The 24284-nt window shown below is 36.0% G+C and overlaps 1 protein-coding gene across 3 annotated transcripts in view; it reads right to left on the bottom strand.

Annotated features, from left to right (window-relative positions):
* Positions 1-1111: 1111 nt before the first annotated feature.
* ARHGAP5 (Rho GTPase activating protein 5) overlaps positions 1112-24284 on the bottom strand; it is an 82446-nt gene continuing 59273 nt past the window's right edge. For all 3 annotated transcript variants that reach the window (XM_084874473.1, XM_084874472.1, XM_084874474.1), the window contains exons 4-7: positions 14539-14616; positions 9970-10101; positions 8321-8426; positions 1112-4019 (exon numbers count right to left, since the gene is read on the bottom strand). In XM_084874473.1, the coding sequence (XP_084730599.1) occupies positions 3692-4019; positions 8321-8426; positions 9970-10101; positions 14539-14616 (644 nt within the window). In that variant the 3' untranslated portion in view covers positions 1112-3691. The remainder of the gene's footprint in view (positions 4020-8320; positions 8427-9969; positions 10102-14538; positions 14617-24284) is intronic.

Raw genomic sequence — 24284 nt, 5'->3', positions numbered from 1 at the left:
AATTAAACATGTCCCATAAGTATTGAAGCAAATCAGAAATTGTTCAGCCTAAGAATTAAGGTATTTGGTTAAAATGATTAAATTCAAGTCAAGCACACACAAAGATCCAAGTCAAAGAGACCTCACTAGATCCATAGAATCTAACATACACTCATGAAATTTAGCTTAATATTAATAAATCATGAAGGGATTACTTTATATGATCCTTAAGAATACAAATAAGGCTGTGAAAGCAATTTTATTGAGTCTTACAAATCTGTGTTATTTTGTGTGCCTGAACACTTAAAAAATGAATTTTCATCTGTATGCATATATCCAGAATGAACTTTTAAACTCCTCTCATGATACAGTAAAAGCTCAGTACTATACTTCCCTAATAAAACTTGCATCATCTTGACATCAATTCATTTTTTTTCCTATTTTATGCACAAAAAATTAGTTGATTTTTACCAATGAACTGGTAAAATCAGAAGCAACTAGAACTTAAAAATCACACAGCTTCTTAATATTTTATTCATAGCATTCTTTATACAGAAGCTTCACTGATACTAAAGCATCCTGTGGGGTAAAACACAAAATGATATTAATTATAAACAAAAAACAAAGCACTTTTGACTTTAAAAAATTATATACATAGGTATATATTTATATTGACAAAAAGCATCACCATTATTACTGTATAAAAAAACTAAAAATAACATGTAAAGCTAAGGCCTAAGCTCTTATTCTAATTTTTCCCTTTCATTTATATCTAAGAGATATTAGAAATTTAATTCTAGTACCTCAAATAAAATGTCTACATTATTTACAAACAGTATGGAAAATTAAAAGCTGCTATTCAGGTTAGACTATTACCTACTGTTTTTACATTACAAATGTTGGGAGGGAGAGGGAGAAACACTACTAGCAAATTCCATTTCAAATAGAAGTATTTTTGTGCCTGAAATTTTGTTCTAAATTTAATTATATATTCTAATTGTTGAACAGCATTTGACTTTCAATAAATCTGAAAGTTTGAAAGAGTACCACTATACTTCTTCATATTACTAATATAGATACTATTAAGTACAATATTTTAGTAACTACAAGCTTAAATGAAACAATGGCAACATGGGTGTAGATGGAATTTTATTTAAAATTGTAAAATATGCCTTAATGTTTACCCATAATTATGAGACTAACAGTCTTTCCATCCTTTAAGAAGTCTCATATATATGTTCCTAAATGATGAAACCTTCCAGTAACTTACCAGAAAAAAGTTTAATTATATTATTCTTTTCTTAGAATTATTATTCTTATATTTAAAAACATATTTTCTAAACCCTTGGTAAAATAAACACAATCAATTCAGTGTAACAGACTGAGGTTTAAACTGTACTTTAATTTTCAATTAAATGTAATCTTCTGGTTGGTTGAACCAAATGTAGACTTTGAAATGACTCACTCTGAAGATTTTCAAATCAATTAGAGTATGCATAAAAAAGTGGAGATAAGTTTTAGGGAAGGTATAAGGTAGTTAATGTAGAAAATGATAAATGCTAGTTTTAATTACAAAGATGATTCTAAATGAACATGAAAGTTAAATTAACACAGTATAAAAGAGAATAGCTTAAATAAACTGGGATTCACATATTACAATAACCAAGTTATGAGAAAGTGAACTGAAGACACAAACAGTTCTGAAAATTCTCTTTTCAGCCTACTTCCAAAGAAATGGTCAGGCTTTTTTCCTGTACATAGTTTTGAGCTTTGTCTATACCATATATAGTAGAAAAATAAATTTTTTAGCAACCTAGAAACAGTTTATAAAACTCTTTAAGTTTACTTTTCTTTGCCAAACATGCCAATGTTAAACTGACAGCTATAAATTAAAGCTATATAGACAGGTATAAGTAATATATAACAAGTTAAGAATACTACATTTACCGGATTTTTCTTTTTAAAAATTACTGTACTTTCTTAATTCCTGTGTGCTTTGCAATAGGAATAATAGGGACTTTGTTTTCTTAGAAAAGATAATAACATGTAAGAGTATAACACAAGTAAGATAATTTATAATATACATGTACTTCAACAGCAGCCTGGTTCATGTCAACATCTTGATTCTGAAGTTGAAATTAGAAGTACATACCTAGGACATAACAGTTGGGAAAGACAACATTTATTTTAGGAAAAAATGGAGCAAATCAAACTCTTAGGAGCCTGGAATCTCAAAATCGTCTGTTTACTATAATACACATAAGACAACCTTAAAATTGTAGCATGATAAAGATTACAACATAGACCAAAGAATTTTCTCTTTACTACACAAAATAAAAAACAAACGCTTTCTTCCTTTCCAGAAAAAAAAAAAAAAATGGCATGGAATGATAATGAACAAATTTTGAATAAAGTCTAATAAAATTTACCTATGCCACCTATAATGAAATTTTTATCTGTAATTAGTGTTCTGGTGTATCTTCACTAACAAAATAACCCCGGAAGCAGCAGTCACTTATAGCAAATCTGGTACCAACATTAAAGGAAAAAAATGGTTAAAAACGGTGCAAAGACAACTTTCGGTTTTAGTACAACATATCACAGAAAATAATATGAATATAAGGTTACAATTATACATATACACACTCCAAAGAGGCTGTCAGTACCCAAAGTATTTTTATTGCTATATTAGCAATGGATTTTTGGATGTTTTTAAGGGCCACATAAAAATAGATTCAAGAAACAGATTAAATTGAAGTCCTAGATTAAAATGTTTGGTTTAAAGAATTTTCTACAACGAATTTCATGTTTATGTATGAAAAGTTATATAACATTATATGAAAATGTCATGAAGTATTTTCTACACTATACTAAATGTATTTCCCAAGAGGGAAAAAATTAAAATATCTAAAATATATTAGATTAAGATTACAAGACCATCATAGATCTTTTAAACATGCATCTGTTTATAGAATTAACAGTATACAAGATGTTTATTTCATATGTACCATCAAGAAATGAGTTGGTGACAACTATCCTTTGCACAACATTATCAACTCACTTTAGCCACAAGCGTGTCCTTGGTATGTGTGTACAAGAAATATGCTCATTTACCCCTCATCACGTCATCCACAGGTTTACTTAGCAGTAAAGATGAAGGTGCAGAAAAATGTTAAGTGTATTCTTCTTTCTTCCAAACAACATCCCAAACATGGCATAAGTAGCCTGAAATTATAAAATACTTAAATGGGCTTTTAATTATCTACACTCACTGTTAAAATGTAAAGTAAATTAGGTTGCCCAAATTAGACATCAAATAACAAAACCAGCCATAAAGTAGGCTGAAAAGCATTAAATGTTACATATATCTGAGCTTTTAAATCATTTAATTTCTATAGAAAAATTTTATTCACAATATAATGTGACAGAAAATGCCACAGGAATGATACACTGATTGCAATGAGGTTGCATGCAACGCAGTTTTTGTATTTTATAACTATTTTTGTTTATAAAAATTAAACCTCTCCAGTCATGCTTAGCACATGGTCTTAAATTTGTAATGTAAATGAATAAAGAATACCATATAGTTCAAAGAGAAAATGTCTCATCATTTTGAATCTGTAAGAAATACGAAGTATACTACTGAACCCTGAAACATGCATGTCTAGGTTTGCTGTCTGTCCATTTCAGGCTGTCTGCAATCACTTCCCACTCATATAATACCAAGAGGATCAGTCTGTAACTGTGGTTGTATTAGCTGAGGTTGCAGAGGTGGTGGTAACTGAAGTGGTACCATTGGTTCAACCAACTGTCCTGGATTCGAAGGCGGTGGAGGAGCAACAGTATTCACAATTTCTACAATTTCTCCATTGTAAAAGAAAAACTGACACTGTTGAATGAATGTTTCTACAACAGACTGATGGATCTTAGTGGTAGACAGAAATTCTTTTTTTTCAAAATCAGGTCTCATTAAGGTTGGCCAAAAACAGATGGATAAGTTGTCCGCTGTCATTAGGTTGATTTTATTTTGCTGACTAACCCTGAAATTATAATAGGAAAAAACGATTAGAAAACCAAATAAATTCATGACAATTAAAAATATCCTGGAGCTAGAATTGATCTCAGATATTTAGTTTTAACTCTTATCTTTAAATTTAAAATAATTTTTTGTGCATTCTATGTTCAACTACATTCTTATAACAGGAGAAAATAGTAGTAAAATCCATTCCTTAAAGAAATCAAAGATAGCCATTAAAAAATGTTTTAGCTTAGGGTTTTATAATTTACTTATAGAAGCTACCTTATTTATGTGAAAAAACTTTCTCTTAGTGTAAGGACAGGTGACAAATTTCAATGAGTTTTTAGCAATAGAAACAGAAAATGCATATCCAAATTCCCTATAGTGGGATGAGAGGACAAACCATAATGTGCCATCTCTTTGAACTTTGAAAAATAAAACTTTGAACTTTGGAAAAATTACTCAATATCTTCCAACCTAGACTTTCAACTTCTAAAAAAAAAGTAGTTTCTAGTATTTAAAAAAAGCAATATTTTCAATCATTAAATACCTTGTACATTGCTACAAACTTAATTTTAAAGCTAGTACTGATCACAGAAACATATTCCACCTTAAAATTAAAACTATGAACATATCCTAAATAATAAAAGCTTAATATGCTAAATGGCCGACTGTTCAGCAGACCACTCAATCAATTGCTATGATGTGCACTGACCACTAGAGGGTAGATGCTCTGACCCGTAGGATAGCTTACTGCCTGGGTCCTAGCCGATCATGACTGGGCAAGAGGGCTGGACACACTTTGGAGCCCTCCCGTGGTCCCTGCCCAGTCAGCCGGCCCCCACTGGCCCCGAACAAAACTAGGTGAGACAGCCCTGATTGCCAGCCAGGCTGAGGGACCCATCCATGCACAAATTCATGCACTGGGCCTTTAGTATAAATATAAAAGTATAAATAAACATTATTAACTAATTTGCATTCAGTCCTTTAAATATGTGCACAAGCATTTCTACCATCATCTATAACAAATAAGAAACATGACACAAATCCTGAATTATAACTCAAAATTATTAAAATGAGAAGAAATCTTTGGTATTTATCCAACCCTCTCATTTTACACATAAAGAAACAATCCAGCCCTTGGCAGGTTTGACTCAGAGGATAGAGTGTTGGCCTGCCTGCGGACTGACGGGTCCTGGGTTTGATTCTGGTCAAGGGCATGTGCTGTGGTTGCAAGGGGTGTGCAGGAGGCAGCTGATCAGTGTTTCTCTCACATTGATGTTTCTAACTCTCTATCCCTCTCCCTTCCTCTCTGTGGAAAATCAATTAAATATATATTAAAAAGAAAAAGAAAAAAAAGGAACAATCCAGTATGCAAGGTAGTAGGAAAATGTTATACTTAAATTTCCATGACAAAAAAAGTTTAAACCAAAGGAAAACCCCAACATAGGAGTTGCTCATCTAAGGTAAATATGTGACCGAAAAACATGTTTGCTGTGGTAAATTACTGCTCTTTGTTAAGATACTGAATTACAATATTCAGAATAAATGTAGTGGCCCAAGTCAGGTGTTTTTATGCAGCAAGCAATTGTAGATTCTGAAAATACCTATAACGTTGAAAAACGTTAAGAGTACAGGCATCAGGTATAATTGTTGAATCAAAAAGTACAATGAGCTCTGGCCAGTGACTTAGTTGGTTGAGTATTGTCCCATGCATCAAAGGGTCATCAGTTCGATTCCAGGTCAGGGCACATGCCTGAGTTGGAGCTCAATCCCCAGTTGGGGGCATGCAGGAAGTAGGTGATGATCCATGTTTCTCAAAAAACAATAAAAACATTTTTTTTTTTAAAGTACAAAGAAAAGGTATCAAATTAGTCAAGAGATGAGGGTGATCAGGGAAGGCTTCCTTGAAAAGGTAATGTTTGAGTTGAGTCTAGGGTGATGAGCCTTATAATGGTAGGAAGAATAATTTAGAAAAAGCTGTGGTTTTTGCCCTAATGGGTTTGGTTCAGTGGATAGAGCATTGCACTGCGGACTGAAGGGCCTCAGGTTCGATTCCAGTCAAGGGCATGTCCCTTGGTTGAGTGCATGTCCCCAGTAGAACAGCTGATCTATGTTTCCCTCTCATTGATGTTTCTAACTCTCTATCCCTCCCCCTTCCTCTCTGTAAAAAATCAATTATATTTATATTTATATATATATATATATATATATATATATATATATATATATATATATATATATATTTATATATATATATTTTAAACCTGTGGTTTTTCTTAACTTCAGTGATATGGGTACCTCCTGGAGGGCTTGTTGACAGAGAAAGTGAAGGATATGCACGAGATGGGGCCTGATCATTTGTATTCTTAAGTTCCCAAGTGCTGCTGCTGCTTTGAGGACTGTTTTGAGAAAGACTGAAGTCATGTTAAGATGTTACAAGGACAGCCAAAAATCAATACTTTTTGATTTAAAACAGTGGCATTTACTTGGTGCTAGGGAGAAAAGAAAAACTACTGATGAAGTTAGAACCAGACCAACTTAATGTTAAACAGTTTGGACTTTTTCTTTATATAGGATGTTAACTGGCAGGAAGAGAGTTCAATTATAAAGAAACTAGAAACCCGATGCACAAAGATTCGTGCTAGAATGGGCTTTCCTTTCCCTGGATGATAGCACCGCCTTTCCACTCTGGCCCAGCCCCTTTCTGCTCAGGCCCCAGAGCTGCCTCTTTCAGCTCCTGCCCCTTCTTCTCATGCTAATGTAATTTTATTCTATAATGACAGCAATAAACTTAAATATTGATTAATATTCTCTTCTAAGAGGAAGAGGCTGAAATTTACCTGGTTTGAGCACTGACATTATTAGTTAAAAAAACAAACTTCAGTTCATATTATGATAAATAGATTATTAAAAAATTAATACAAATGTAGATAATTCTATTCAGTACCAACAACTTTGTGAATCTCATTCTTCTCATAAGTGAGAAAATTAAGACTTAATGAGGGTAATTTGCCCAAGGTCACAGAACTAAAAATGTTCAAGACCAAACCTGCTTGATTCCATAGTCTCAGATTTAAGCTATTATATAATACTGCCTTTTCACTTAATGTATGGCATTGGGAGGAGTATATTTAAACAAAAGGATAAGCTTGAATTTTAGTATATTTAGGGTTGCTAATAATAGATTTAATGTCCTGCATTTTAAGTAATAGTCAAGGTGAATAGTAATATGAATTCAAGTTTCTGATAAAATTTCATTGTGTCAAATATTCTAACAAAACAAGCTTAATACACAAAAGTAACAGTAATAGAAAAAGCAAATGGACTCTTAAAAGATCTGGATTCTGGTCATGTGTCATTTATTAATTACTAGAGGCCCGGTGTAAAAATTTGTTCACGAGGGGAGGGAGGGCGTGTGTATGACCCTCCTGCATCCTCTCCAATTTGGGACCCCTTGGGAGATGCCCCGATTGCTGTTTTAGGCCCAATCCCTAAACTAGCAGTCAGACATCCCTCTCACAATCTAGGACTGTTGGCTCCTAACCGCTTGCCTGCCTGCCTGCCTGCCTGATTGCTCCCTTGCTGGCCCGATCGCCCCAACTGCTCTCCCCTGATGGCCCGATCATCACCAACTTCCCTGCCCTGCTGGCCTGTTTGCCCCCAATTGTCCTCCTCTGCAGGCCTGGTCACCCCTAACTGCTCTCCCCTGCCATCTTGTGACAATGTGAGGGCAGCCATCTTGTGACAATGTTGCATCGCGTGGCGCCACCTAGGCTTTTATTATATAGGATGTGATATTTCCTCCTTTAAACCTCAATTTTTCCAACTTCAAATAGGTTGATTTGGTTAATTACCTAACTGTATACTTAAAGTTCTAAGATTCTGCAAAAGAGAACTATTAAAGAATAAAAGTAACAATAAAGAACATATACTCTTGGTTGCAGGCACATCCCCAGTAGGGGGTGTGCAGGAGGCAGCTGATTGATGCTTCTCTCTCATCCGATGTTTCTAATTCTCTATCCCTCCTCCTTCCTCTCTGTAAAAGATCAATAAAATATATTAAAAAAACCCAAAAAACCCCACATGTACTTACCACACTTTCTATTTAAATAATCATTACATGTATGAAGAATCATACACCTTAAAAAGTTGATGAGAATCTATTTTAATAATACATAAAAAATAATTTAGAAACTAAAGTTGAACTGTATGCTTAAATAAGTTGGTGTCTCTTTTTCTACTTTAAAATTACCAATTTATAAAGTTACATGTTTGAAATTTCTGAATTTTATTTGCAAAAGGATAAAAACATAAAAATACCTGTTTAGATGTGTTATTACATATCTGAATACATCATAGTTTACAGGATGAAACTTCTTAACAATTTCTTTCAATGCATGAAGACGTTCTGTTTTATCTGGGATTTCTGTAAAGTTAAAGCAGTAAGGTATTTGTGTGAAACTCATACATTTAAAAGTATTTTATAAGGCTTCTTACTATCCTTATTGTAAAGAAACAATCAGGAATGTGTTTGAATCATATTAGGACAGCTAAACAAAAACAAAAAAAATGTTCTAAAGAAACTGCTAAAAACACATTATCAACTATTGCAATAGCCTGTTTGCACGTAAAGCTAATCACTATAGAACAAAGTTGACTTAAGATGGTAAAATGGGAAAGATTACAACAATTTATATTAATTTAGAATCAATTAATTACTTATGAAACTGTTAGGCTCTTAAGTGTCACCAAATTCCTTTTTCTTTTCATTTTGTTTAGCCATTCTCAGCTTGCAAACACCTATAAAAATTTGATGGCCAGCTGAATTTGGCCTGTAGGTCATAGTTTGCCAATACCTGATTTAAAAGCACCCTATTTATAATCGACTTTGCTTACTGAAAATCTTTCTTCACAAGCAGTACAAACGTTTAGCTTAGCTACTCTCTAAATTTATGCAAATCATGAAACAGGATAATAGAAATTTGGTTCTGCAGTAAGTAAGAGATAAGAGAGTGCTTTAGTAACAGCAGTTATTCTGGAGATCAATCTGCATACCAACTCACAGTAGGCGGGCAGTACAGCCAAGTACTAACAAATGTGACTTGCCACAGATTACTTCTAAATCAGTCGTCAAAAACTTCCTAAGTAGGAAAATTCTGAGGCTGCTATTTATTAAGAAAATATAAGCTATCAAGTGAACCATTTTCCAATTTATATATGAAAGTCTGTGTAAGGCTTTATGCTATATACTTTTTTTTTTTTAATGAAAAGTTTTTTAACTGAGAACTTTAACATAATCAAAATTATAAGAAAGCAGTTTCACTTAAAAGAGCCTTAACACTTGTAAACAAAAGGAAATAGAGAGAAATACTTAAAAAAACACTCATTTTTTTGAGGAGAAATTGTGGAGTAAGCACTAAGTTACCTAATGCTTGAATAGATCTTCTATGTCATTTTTTTCAGGTAACAAATGAGTATTTGTTTAATAGAAATAGCGGGATAAATGATGCCAAAGCAGGAATAAGTACTGAATAAGTATTCTTTCTTCCTGCCTTCTTTTAAATGACTTTAGACATGAGGCCAAAGTTAATTTCACTCCAACTGAAAAGTTTATTTAATTTTCCTATAATGCCTTTGAGTTTGAATTAAAAACATAACTCTCAAACTTCTAGTACAATGATCTTCAACTTCTAGGGGTATCCACTCAACTGGAAGACTAACAAAAACTAAATATTTCTGGGGACCAACTCCAAGGATCTTGATGTTTTATTTATATAGCTTAATGTTATAAGAAAAAAAAATATTAGTTACACATTCCAGTGCATGGCTAATTTTAACACATAGCAATCAATATACAACACCCATCATCCTCTCAAGGAAGAAAGGGAAGGAAGGAAGGGAAAGGAAGGGAAGGGAGGGAGGGAAGACAAGAAAGAAAGGGAAGGGAGGGAGGAAAGGCTTATACTTACTTGCTGCTTCCAGTAACTCTGGATGAAGAGAATATGGAATTAAAGGATCTGGAAGATCTGCAAAGAAAGCTTTAAGAGCTCCAGCTACAGCATTTACTGTTACTTCCATTGATACTAGACTGATATTATGATCTAGAAGACAAAAATATATTAATTTACAATTTATGTAATAAATTTAAGTTATTATAGAAGTACTTAAGTCTTCTCATCAGCCACCTTTGTTTACAGGCTGATTCATCTCTCCTCCATGTGTTAACATAGATAAACTATAAGGATAAGGAAACAGAGAATCAAGCAAGAAGCTTAATTAGTATACTAAAGAACATTAGCTTTTACTAATATCTATGTTTAAAATATTTTGTTTATATAAGCTATTTAAGAGGCCATAAAGAAACAAAAACAAAACATAGAAATTATAAATACAAATTCAAATTTACACCTTTTAAATTATACTTAAAAATCTATCCTATATAATAAGAGGCTACTATGCAAATAGACCAAATGGTGGAACAACCGGTTGCTATGACATGCGCTCAACACCAAGAAACATGCGAGGAACACGGTGGGCGTTGGCTGCAGCAGGATGAAGGTGCGTGGGGGTGCCAGACCAAGGCGGGATGCCAGTCACTGTAATAGGGGCAAGCCTCCAGTGGTTACTAAAAATTCTTTGCTCCCGTGTACTGTGGTCCAGCCTGGCGCTTGCATCCACAGCAGGCATCAGAGCCACTGCTTGCACCCTCTGCTGGTGCCGGGCACTGGTCCCAATCGCCCGTGAGGGCTTCTCTACCTCCCCCTGCTCCAGAGAGGTGGTTGGGGCAGCAGCTGCCCCTTGCACCCATTGATCCTCTTGCACCCAATACTGGTGCTGGCTCCAATCGCTTTCAGCGCATGGGACCAGCGGTGGCAGGATCAGGGCTGCTGACAGACAGGGGACCAAGGAGTGTGGTGGGAAGGGCTGGGTGGGGATGTGGAGGCCCGGTGCCTACGGCAGCATCGTGGCCCACAATTCCTGTCAAGGTGCACAAATTCATGCACTGGGTCCCTAGTCTGTATCAGTAAAAGGGTAATAATATACTAATTAGACTGGGAGACTTCCAGATGTCCTTCAGGACAAAGCCATGGTGGCGAGGCCGAGGCAGAGGCATTTGGTGGCAATCAGACCAGGAAGAGAGGGCAGTTGGGGGTGATCAGGCCAGTGGGGGCGGGGGATGGTCGGGGGTGAGCAGACCGGCAGTGGAGGGAAGTTGGGGGTGAGTAGGCAAGCAAGGGGGAGGGGGGCAGTGGGGGGCAAGCAGGCTGATAGAGTGGTTAGGGGTGATGAGGAAGGCAGGCAGGTGAGCAATTAGGGACCAGTGGTCCTGGATTGCCAGAGGGATGTCGGACTGCTGGTTTAGGCCTGATCCCTATAAACTGGCAGTTAGACATCTCCTGAGGGGTCCCAGATTGGAGAGAGTGCAGGCCGGGTTGACGTATGCCCTCCCATGAACAAATTCCATGCACTGGGCCACTAGTAGGATTGGTGTTCCCAAAGGAGTTCAAATTCATTCATTATATTTACTTGCTCCTTTTAATTCTTGTTCTAGAGTGAGAGTGAGGACAGTTTTTTACTCAGTTATTTTTATAATAAGAATTGTATTGGAACCTGCTTCTTCTTTGGCTATTTACCGGTTTACCTTACCAGGTACTCAAGAGAGACATTAAGCCCTTTGAAGATAGGGACAGAGCTGTATTGTATTTCTATAATACAGGCACAAAGTTAATACAACTTTTACAAATATTTGAAGAAACAGATAAATTTCAGTACCCCATTCTTCTGTTCCATCTCTTTATTGAGACTTTTGTGCAAAGCATAAGGCTGAGGGGATGAGCAAGTAGTGCTAGTGGAGTAAAGTTGCTTTTTCCAAGCCCTAGATCCCACATAGAAGATGCATTTCTGGATGACATTTTGAATTGGGTATATTAGATTTTGCTAATATCAACTCAGATTATTTTTAATGATGTTTATTTAAATGGTTCTATGAGGTGCAAAATATTGTGCTTATTTCAAGAATCTCTGTGCATTCTTTCTGTAGTAAAGTGAATTATCAACATAATAAGTCTATTTGGGGGGTCTGCTTAAAATGAGACACACCAGTACTACATTCGGTTTTAACAATAACTGATTTGCACACCAAGTATAGAGTTAGATGGCTGTTGGACATAACCAGTTTTTTTGGTCCCTTTGCTCCCACAGCACCTGCTTCAACCAGAGGTGGTGCTTTGACCCTCCATGACCTTGGTCATGGTGACTGACCACAGGGCGTCTACTGCCTGAGGCCTTGGCAGTCAGCTGGGCATTGACCTTCTCAAGATGGCGGCAACCTGATAAAAGCGCGTGAGGGGCAGTGTCCCCTTGGCAGAGGTGAAGCAGGGAGGCACAGGGGCAGAGCTTTCAGGCAGGCTGGCAGAACCCCACGGAGTTGCAACTATAGCTTCCCTCCTCCTCTTATCTCCTCCCCTGTCAGCGGGCTGATGGGTGAGAGGAGCAGCAGCCACTGTCAGGCCGGATGCAGACTTGTGAGGGTGGGGATCCTGAGGCGCCGGTGTCAGCTAGGCGGGCGGGCGTTTGTTTCAGAGTGTGTTGGGAGTGGAGACGTGCCCCAGCCTCTGCTCTGGGACGGGGCCTGGAAAGGAGGCTCCCCCTCCCCCACTGCTGGGTGGGATGTTGCGGAGGAGGGGATGTTGTTGGATCCCTAGCCCCGACCCACCCTCCCAAGGCAGGTCATGGGCTCTGGCACCCCTGAGGTCAGACCCTTGAGGACAAGAAGGAGCATCTGGGCCTGCCCCGCAGCGAGTCCCTGGCTCGCGAGTCTGAGAAGCAGGCAGGCAGCAAGTGGCAAGAGTAGATGGAGAAATTGGCTCTGGGCCGGATAGGTGAGGTGCACAAAACTTCTGCCTGGGTAGCGTTGGGGCGCAGAGTTGTGGGGGATAACAAAGCTCTGGCATCCGAGGCCTTGATGGTTGGCATGGGGTGTGTGAGAACCTGGCATGGTGCAGGACACACCTCTCCTGCCTCTACCTGGCATGGGCTCCACTGTACTGCTGGCAGGGGGAGGGCAGGGGCTGGCCCAATACAAGCCACTCACTGCTTGCCATCTGCTGCAGCTCATTAGCTCCCTATGGACTGGGAGGAGTCGACCAGTGGAGCCCACAGCATGTGGCAGCAGCTGTGAAGGTCACCACAGCAATCCAGCACTGACTGCAGGGCTGACTTCCAGTTGGTCATTACAACCCAGGGTTTTTATATTATTAGGATAATTAGTTGGACCGATATCAGAGAAAAAATTTTTTAGATCACATTTTTAAATAAGTACTATCTGTGATATACAAAGATGCCAATGTGTCATAAATCAATTTACTATTTTTCTAATTCTGGTAGTAGAGTTATAGCTCTCCTGTTTCTTGACTGTGGTATCTTCTGTTAAATGAGTGGCCTGGTGCACAAATTCATGCACACTGAAAGGAAATTAATTAGAATAAATATTTTACTGTTGCTATTTGCCCTTTCTCTATAATGTAAGTGCCAACCAAATTCACGATCAACAATGATGGAAACATACACACATGCCATTGGTGCTAGAGAGAGCTTTATATGTATCATGCATGCATAACATAGCAGTAAATATCAATATGAAGATTATTATTATATATCATGCAGAAAGAACAAAGGGTAAAATATTTAACTGTAGCAGTGTTTGACTATATCCTGCACAGGGAGAAAATCCTGCACAGGGAGAAAATCTGAAGTCATTTTCTTTTTAAAAAATACATATTTTTATTGATTTTAGAGAGGAAAGGAGAGGGGGGAGAGAGAAAGAGAGAAAGAGAGAGAGAGAGAGAGAGAGAGGGAGAGAGAGAGACACACATCAATGATGAGAATCACCTATCGGCTGCCTCCTGCACACCCCTCACTGGAAATCAAGCCCCCAATCTAGGCATATGCCCTGATCAGGAAAATCAAACTATGACCTCCTGGTTCATAGATTGACGCATAACCAATGAGCTACGCTGATCCGGCCTGAAATCATTTTCAAGGTCCACCATTTCTTATTTCTTTTCAGTCGTGTCAAGTTTCTAAGCTTTCTAAATCTCCGTTTTCCAGCTAATGAAAGAAAATAGGATTCCACCGAGTCTCCTATCTAACTACTCCAGGACTTCTGTGAGGATCAAATGAGACGAGGCATGAAAAAACACTTCACAGACATTTGGTTAGTGTAAAATGTTTCCACCTGGCTATCAAGTAAGTTGTGCTCCTGGGCTGAAGAAACTGCAAGGAAGGAGGCTAGTCGCTAGGGAGATGAAGCCAGGTATTGCTATGTGATGTCATTACCCAGCCAGACATTTAGCATATTAACCATATATGTACACACACACACACACACACACATATATATTTCTAATTCCACTTCAAAGCTCTCTCCCTTCAACATGTATATCCTTAGAAGGTTTTCACATGAAAATCAATCTTCCCACCGTGAAATTTTAATAAGAAAAATGAAACAATTTTATTTTATATAATTTTCACCTTACCTTGATCAAACTGCTTTTGAATATTGTCTTGGTCAGTTTTGTTCCCACTAACACGGTAGAGTCCTTCAGTACATAATCCTAAAAAAATAAAGAGATATACATAACTCTTATGTACATCTTAGCTACTTAAAAAAATATATATGGTGGTAAAATATTTTAAAGAGTAAGTATTTTTTGAGTATTTTACTTAAAATAAGTTGTTAATACAGTAGGTCCTCAGGTTATGTTGTTCGGTTCCTGAGGTGTGACGTAATGTGATTTTCACCATAAGTCAGAACCCACCTACATAAGCACCTATGTCACTCACATGGAGCACATACACAGCAGTAATGAAGTGAAATAGTAAAAAAATTTAAAAGAAAGATAACAATTCCTGACCTAAATAATAAAAAACATACAGCACATATATACGTACGTCAAAATGACGGAACTTTTTTTTAATATAAATAAATGGGAGATAGCGACATAATGACATACATCGAGTCTGACCTAATCCAAGGACTGTCGGTAGACGTTTTATTTTAAACCATTTAGGATATTCAGTTTCACACAAATGAAAAGACACATTTCTCCCTAATCCTTCCACTAAACACAACCCCTGAATCCAATATATAAAAAACAAACATCAAAAGCCTCTGAATGGTGGAGAAATGAAGGTATACTGGCTAGTGACCCTGGATCTTGAGGAACAACATGACAGTGAGTTCCCTGGGTTTTCTTTTTTGCCTCTTATATATCCTTGACCTGGCAAAAGAGGATCCTGCAACCCAGAAACACCAATGAGCACAGGCAAAATATAAAAATAAGACAACACACAGAAAGCCAACAGCAATAAAAGCCTGCTCTTTTTAGTGAACTAATTAGAAACGGTACAGCATAGCAATCAAAACAAACATTTTTTTTATTATAATCACCCTAACTCCAATCAAATGCCCTGATCCCACCACTCCTCACATATATATCTGGTGACCAAGTAAAGAAACTAGAATTCCACCTCTACCCAACAGTAACTAAGTGCCCTTTAAAATCCTTGGAGTGTCAGAAGGGGGAGAAGATAGCCTAAATTTCCACCCTCCTTCAAGGTAAGGTGGACCTTCTCTCCTCCCCACCATGCAGTGTCAGAAGAGGTTAGTGGAGACTCAATATCCCCACCTTGCAGTAGCAAAGCAGCCTTTCTCCCCTGACAGTTCAAGGCCAGAATAGGCGAGCTAAAATAGAATATTTAGATATGATCCAAATACTCATAGCATAATATCCCAAGTCAGAGCTCTATGAAGAAAAGGCTGATTCCAAGGCTGGATCAGGAAAGTATAAGCCAAGCCTGGTTCATCTTAGGACAGACAGAAAAGAAGTACTTAAAGAATTATGGGGCCAGATCTTAAAAGGACATGCATGGATTATAACCCATTGAGTATAATAAGAATACATGAGACCATTCCATATAAATAAATAGTAAATTATTAAATCCATAGTTTAACTCCAACAAAGAAATATGGCAGATATGACCAAATGATCAAAATTAATATCACCTATATCGAGACAAACTGACATCCTATCTCAGCAAATATGATGCACTTCTAAAGATAGAATATCACTGGCAGTATTTGTAACAAAATGTGTAATTCCAATCTAATAATGAGGAAATATGGGACAAACTCAAATTGAGGTAGAAAAAAAGTTCATCCATACAGTAAAATGCCAACCAATAAACAGAGAAAATAGTAGAGATTTTAAAAAAAATCATCAATGGAGACTAAGACTTTATAGCCGAAAGTATGATGACAGTCTTAAAGTCAAGAAAGACAAAAGAAGTTTAGAAACTCTCAAATTAAAGGTGTTGAAAAACACATGATCACTAAATGCAATGTACCTAGATTAGATCATGGGCTGCCCCACTAATAAAATTAAATAGCCCAAAATGTCAATAGTACTGATGCTGAGATATCCTGACATAGTGATAAGCTTTTAGTATTATTTGCTAAGTGAAAATTATAAGGTCCTTAATCATCTATGCCAAAAATCTTGCCTTCTATTCACTAATAATTGAAAGATGTGAAAAAAAATTAACAAAAACATTAACTCAATTATCTAAATGTAAATTATCCAACTTTTATTTAGACTTCAATCATTTAAATCCCAAAGGTTCTATTCAGGGCCTACAAATAACAAAAGCATTAGAAATCTATCCATACATTCCAGAATTAAATATGAAAATTTAAAATGGTAACTTTTAACCAAGTAGCATCATCCTTTTTCTTTTAGTAGGTAACCAACCATTGCACCACACAGAATTCTTGATAGCCAATGTTCTAAAATGGTACTGAGTTCTTTTGAGTTGCTAACATATACAAGGGTTTCACCTTTGTTTCTCTATACCTTCAGGTTGAAATAATTATGTCATAAAATAAATTAAAAAGGGTAAAGAAGTATATAGATAGTCCATAAATTAAATATGTATTATACAAGGGGAATGGCATCAGCAAAAGAAATGAAAATAGCAAGTTCACGATTTGGTTCCTTCACAAAAGCCACAAATTAGCTGACAAAAAGTGTCAGAATCAACTTTTGCAGAATCCTAGAATCTAGTAAAAAAAAAAAAAAAAAAAAAAAAAAAAAAAAAGGTCAGAACAAGGTTTGGTGAAGAAAGAAGCCTTAAATTTCCCACCTACCATCCCACCACACCCCAGACTAGCAACTCTGGGTGCAGGCTGCAAGTATCAGAGGGAGCAATACAGATCTTATTGTCAAAGAATTGTTGTTTTGGCCTGTATAGTGTGGCTCAGAGGTTGACTGTCGACTCATGAACTAAGAGGTCACCGCTTCAATTCCCATCAGGGCACACGCCTGAGTTGCAGGCTCAGTCCTCAATAGGGGCCATGTAGGAGGCAGCTGATTGATGTTTCTCTTTTGTTGATGTGTCTACCTCTCTATTCCTCTTCCTTCCTCTCTCCCTAAGATTAATAAAAATATATTAAAAGGAAAAAAAAGAATTGTGGTTGTGGATTTCAACCTGTTTGGCAGCTCCTTGAAGGAAAAGCATAAGAGCTTGCCTATATTTTACTCAACCTGAAGTGTTCCCAGGGTTGGAGTAGCTTCTCTCAAGCATTCAAAGGCATAAATTTGGCTATATCAATGTGGGGAAAGGAGCAAAAGTTAGGACCAGCAATAAACTGAAAAGCCTAGGAGGGAAGATGTTGGGAAAAATAGATAGTAGGGGAATAGGGTTTTTATAAACTCCTACATATAGTACTGGGGAGTTGAGAAATCCACATGCATGCTCAGGGCTGGATGTATATTCAGAAAATGGCTGGCAAGATTCTAAACATTCACCTCTGGCTGGCCATTAGGCTATGTCCAAGCTGAGGGTGAAGGTTTAGGCAGTTATAAATGGTTTGGTTTAAGGGCTGAAAGAGTTCCACAGAGCTAATCTGCAAAGACTTAGAAATAATTTCTTTCCATGGCTCAGGCATTTTAAGGGAACTGTCAAAACACTAGCTAACCATTTAAGCTCCAGAATACAGACTTCAGTGGACACAACGTAAGAAAATATAGGCTTTAAAAATATAGTTTAGAGCCTTAGCTGGTTTGGCTCAGTGGATAGAGTGTCAGCCTGCAGACTGAAGGGTCCCAGATTTGATTCTGGTCAAAGGTGCATGCCCTGTTTGCTGGCTCAATCCCCAGTTGGGGGCATGCAAGAGGCAGCTGATCAATGATTCTCTGTCATCAATGATGTTTCTATTATCCCTCTCCATTCCTCTCTGAAATAAAAATATACTTAAAAATATATATCATTTAGAAAAGTCATAGAACAAGCAAACATAGTCAATATACAGCAACAGCAAACCCTGGTGATGAGGAACAATCTGATTTTCAGATATGTTATAATATAATATGTAAGACCTGTTATTTTTCTCTCTTTTTTTTCCCTTACACTTATTTTTATTTAATTATTTATCCTCACCCAAGAATATAATATTTTTCCATTGACCTTTTAGCGAGAGTATAAGGGAAGGGGAGAGACACACAGAGAGAAACATCGATGTAAGAGAGACAGACACATCGACAGACACATCGACTGGTTGCCTCCTGCATGTGCCCCACTAGGGGCTAAGGATCAAGCCTGCAACCAAGATATATGCCCTTGACTGGAACGAACCCAGGACCCTTCAGTCTGTGGGCCAATGCTCTATCCACTGAGCTAAACCGGTTAGAGCTGAAAATTGTTATTTTCAACAAAAATTAAAAGGCATGTAAAGAAACAAAACAGGATGGTACATTCCAGGACAAAAAGTAATTAATACAACCTGTCCATGAGGAAAACAGTTATTGTGCTTACTAAAGACTTTAAATCAACAGTTTCAAAAATTCACAGGAATTATATCCCCAGTGGGGAACGTGCAAGAGGCAGTTTGATCAATGATTCTCTCTCATCGTTGATGTTTCTATTTCTCTCTCCCTCTCCCTTCCTCTCTGAAATCAATTATATATATATATATATATATATATATGTATGTATATGTATGTATATATATGTATATGTATGTATATATGTATATATGAACTTAACAATTGTTTGAGATTATCCAGTGAGCAAAACCAGAAAAATAATGAAGAAAAATGAATAGCACCAAAGAGATTTCTGGGACACCATCAAGCATAACAACATATACATACAAAGGCTTTCCCTGATATAAAGGAAAATATGTGAAGAAATAATGGCTGAAAAACCTAAATTTTGAAAAAAAAAAATTCCACAAATCTACACATCTAAGAAGTTGAAACTGCAAGCAGGATGAACTCAAAAGAGAGCTACATGAAAAGAGAGAGAGAGAGGGAGAAGGAGAGAGAAGTGAGTCATTACATCCTAGGAATTCACAATAAAAATTCTCTTCAGAAAAATAGAGGGAAAACTATCAACCATGAGTTATGTATCTGGCAAAACTATCATTCAAAATGAAGGAAAAGTTAAAGATATTCTTAAGTAAATAAAAGTTGAGGGAGTTTATCACTAGTGGACACATACAAGGAATGCTAGTGGGGGTCCTCCAGGAACCTGAAGTCATACAAAAGCTAAATAACAAAGATGAAAGATGTTACACAGGTAAGTATATAAATACTGTATTTTTGATTTGTAAATCTCCTGTTGTTCCTATATGACTTAAAGAAATGCATAAAATAATAATTATGCATCTATGTTATAGGTATATATGTATAAAAATGTAATTTGTGACAATAGCAATACAAAGGAGTAGGAGACAGTTGTAAAGAAGCAGAGTTTATATACTATTGAAACAAAGTTTTTTTAAATTAAAATCTGATCGCTATAAAGTTAAGATGTTAATTTTAATGCCCAGAATAATGACTATGAAAACAATTTTTAAATATACAGAAGAGAAACAAGAAGGGGATCGAAGGTCACATTAGAAAAAAATCACGAAAGAAAGCAATACTATAGGAATTGAGAAACAAAAGGTTTAACACATAAAATAGGGAAATGGTAGAATTAAGTTCTCAGAAATTACTTTTAAAATGGGTTACACAACAAAATAATCCAAGTTTATGAACTCCCAAAACACTCTCTATAAACCAATGAAACAAATATGTTGAATGTAAAAGAATGGGAAAATACATTCAATGCAAATAACCAAATAACTAGGTGGCTACCCTAATTTCAGAAAAGATAAACTATGACAAGAATTGTTATAAGAGACACCCAAGGACATAAAACTTTGATTAATAGGGTGAGTCCCAAAATATATGAAGCAAAAATTGACAAAATTGAAGGGAGAAATAATTCAACTATAAAAGTTAGAGACTCTAATACTATACTTTCAATAATGAATAGAACAATTAAACAGATCACCAAGAAAATAGAAAACTTAATAATATAGTAAACCAACTAAACCAAATAAACATTGCACACCCACTCAGGAGCAACACACTAAACATACCTCTCAAATATACAAGGAATATTCTCTAGGACAGACTAGATGTTAGGTCACAAAACAATAATAAATTTAAAGGTTTTGAAACGATACCAATATGTTTTGACCACAAAAAATAAAAACAAAAAATGAAACTAGAAGTAGGTAACAAAAAGAAAATTCACAAATATGTTGAAATTAAACGTTGTTTTTTTTTTTGGTCAATCCTCACCGGAGGACATTTTCCCATTGATTTTTAGGGAGAGTGGAAGAGACAGGGAAAGACAAAGAGAAACATCAATATGAGAGAAACACATAGATTGGTTGCCTGCTGCAGGAGTCCCAACCAAGGCCTGGGCAAGGGAGGAGCCTGCAACCAAGATAAATGCCCTTTGAACCTTTGGTCTGCACAAACCGGCTATGGTTAAACATAGTCTTAAAATATAATAGCCTATAGATCATCAAAGAAGAAACTACAAATAAAATTAGAAATTACTTTGATTAAAAAAAAGAAGATATAAGATACAAAAATCTAAGGAATGCAGCAAAAACAGTGATGAGAAAGAAATCTGTAGCTGTAAATATATACATTAAAATAGAAGAAAAAAATTTCAAAATTTCAACTTGAAGGTTAAGTTAACCTTAAGGAAATAGAAAAAAAAAAAAAAAGAGCAAACTAAACTCAAAGCTAGCAGAACGAAAGGAAAAATTAGAATGAATATAAATAAAATATAAAGTAAAAGAACAGAAGAACCACAAAAAAAAGAATGCTTGCTCTTGTCATTTCTAAATAAACACTGTACTGAAATTCTAGCTAGAATAATTAAGCAAGAAAAAGATATAGGAATCCAAAATGTAAAAGGAATGAAGTATAACTATCCCTAAATTGTTGATTTAACTCTTAGAACAGTGGCCGGGAAACTCATTAGTCAACAGCGCCAAATATCAACAGTACAACGATTGAAATTTCTTTTGAGAGCCGAAAACTGACTTCTGTGAAGTCATGAAGTTTCAATTTCACTGTATGTGTGTGCCCGCACGTGGTATTTTGTGGAAGAGCCACACTAAAGGGCCCAAAGAGCCGCATGTGGCTCTCGAGCCACAGTTTGCCAACCATGGTCTTAGAAGGAAACACAGGAGTAAATTTTCATGACTTCGTGACCTTGGGGTGATAATTTGGTTGCCAACCACAAAAATTACAATATAGCAGGTTTCAATTTAACTTAAGAAACAAAGCATGTAAGACAGATCTTACTTAAGAATAGTTTTTGATTCCTTGTCATAACCATAGAGAATCTTGCATGTTGTACATCACTTTCATCATCCATTATCAACATAATGCAAAATCCATATACTTATATTACAACTTAGTGGCTCAGCATAATCCAAATTATTCAGTTGGTATATAAAGATAAAATTTGAAAAACCTTACTGTAGCATAAATGCTGTTATTCTCTCTCATCTTTAGCAATCAATGATCACGCATTCTTTGTATTTGTAGGAAAAAAAACACAAATGTTAATTCTAGTTTGGAATATAAAGACTTAAATATTATTAATGTGTAACTAATATCACAAGAACAAAGACTCATGGTTCTCAAAAAATTTGAAGCACCTTTTAAAAAAATGTATTAAGTAAGAATTTAATTATAGACTGTTTTAGAACCGAGGGGTATCTTCTCTTATGGAGATTATGATCTAAAGGTTATAAAGGAAAAAATGTGTTTTTAAAAAATATATTTTATTGATATTTTACAGAGAGGAGGAAGGGAGAGAGATAGAGAGCTAGAAATGTCGATGAGAGAGAAACATCGACCAGCTGCCTCTTGCACACCCCCTACAGGGGATATGCCCGCAACCAATGTACATGCCCTTGACCAAAATCGAACCCGGGACCTTTCAGTCCGCAGACTGATGCTCTACCACTGAGCCAAACCGGTTTCAGTGGAAAAAATGTTTTTAAAGCTTTAGCTAAAACCCAATGACTAGCAACTTCAAGAAGGCAATGCTTTGACCTGGGGGTTGGTGGGGGATAGGGACCAGTAAGAGGGGGGAAATGGGGAATAAAATAGGAGATATATCTGTAATACTATCAATAACAACAAATATTGAAAAAGAAGGCAACGTTCTTGCTAACAAAACATACTTCAAAAAGCTACTAGAAACCATAAAAGGTAATATTAATATACCAGAAAACCTTATGGAATTCCTGCCAGACATAGGCACTATCTAAACAATGCTTTAAGGCAGGGGTCCTCAAACTTTTTAAAGTGGGGGCCAGATCACGGTCCCTCAGAGAGCTGGAGGGCCGGACTATATGAACTACTAATTCCTACTGTAACACCTCGGCTGCGCTCACTGCCCAAAAAACCTGGCGGGCCGGATCAGACTCCTCTGCGGGCCGCATGTGGCCCGCGGGCTGTAGTTTGAAGACCCCTGCTTTAAGGGCTAATATATAATATTCCTCTTTGTTCAATCAAAAATAAACAGGTCACTTGAATCATTACATTCAGATGTCAATGATATCAACTTTTACCACATATCTGAATGACATCGGTAAAGTTATTATCAGCCCAGAATTCCAAAAGCAACATAAAAAGTCCTTTATAAAATGATATCATTTGTCTCCTAATGCGACCTGTGATGCAATTAAGGATACATTAGTCCTATGTAGAATTCCAGAGAAAAATGTTTAACTAGTGTCTGACTAGGAATTAGAAAATAAATTTAGAAATGTTCAGGGGGGAAAAGGGGGCTTAAAATCTTTAAAAGGTATATCATGAAAACACAAACAAAAGTTAGGAAACTATTCTAAATTATAGAAAACCAAAGAGAGACAACAAGTAATGTAATTAATGATCCTTGACTGGATCCTAAACTGAAAGAATGAAAGTTTTTAAGGGAGATTATTAGGTCAATGGGGGAATTTGAATATACACAGAATATTACATAATTTAATTTAAACTGAGAAGAAAAAAAGTTGAAGAAATATGGCAACAAGTAAATAGTGAATCTAGGTGAAAGGTATATATAGGCACTTAATCATGTTGTTCTTACAACATTTCTGAAAGTTCAAAACTCTTCAAAATTTAAGAGAAAAATGGTTATTAAAAAAATAATCCTTTACAAAAGCAAGATAATAAATTGGCTAGGGAATTATGGAATGATTATTTCAGATTTGTGGTCATATATTTAAAGTGAAATACACAGTTTGCTTTTCTACAACCATGATCCACTTTTGGTCCAACCACAGAATACGCAGGGAGTTAGTTTAACCAATGCTCAAGTTTTGCCAAGTGCAAAGGAGTGAACATAAAAATGAGAGAATATAGCCAATTCTTCAAAACACCAAATGGAAATGATTAAAGTTTAGATTAATAGGCTTTATTTCTTTAAGAAAATATATATTTACTTTAGTGATAACACCAAGATTCATTCATCTACATCACCTCAATTATTTCATCATTGGTGTGTTGGAGCAACACACAATTTTTAGAACTATATTTAAAGAACATCATTGGCATTTGCCCTAACTCAGTTTTATAAGAAATATAACTTGAAAGCTTTATATTGCTTTCTTTATAATTCATTTGCAATAGTGAGGGCATTCCAGATTAACTATATTTACATGCAAATACAAATTTTGGCAAATAGCGGTGAAAAAAATTCCTCACGTATCTGGAACTTGGTCATCCGATCACTTCATCTAACATAACTGGGGGTGGGGGTGGGGGAGAAGGGAAACAAAAAGGTAAAAAAATAACCAAAAAGATGTCACAAAGCCCTTGCACTAAAATATTATTTCATTTATAGTTTTTGCAGA

This window comes from Pipistrellus hanaki, assembly GCF_964339955.1.
Source record: "Pipistrellus hanaki genome assembly, chromosome: 1".
NCBI classification, from domain to species: domain Eukaryota; kingdom Metazoa; phylum Chordata; class Mammalia; order Chiroptera; family Vespertilionidae; genus Pipistrellus; species Pipistrellus hanaki.
Note: the sequence above shows the minus strand (reverse complement) of the source record. Positions and strands in the feature narration are given on the sequence as shown.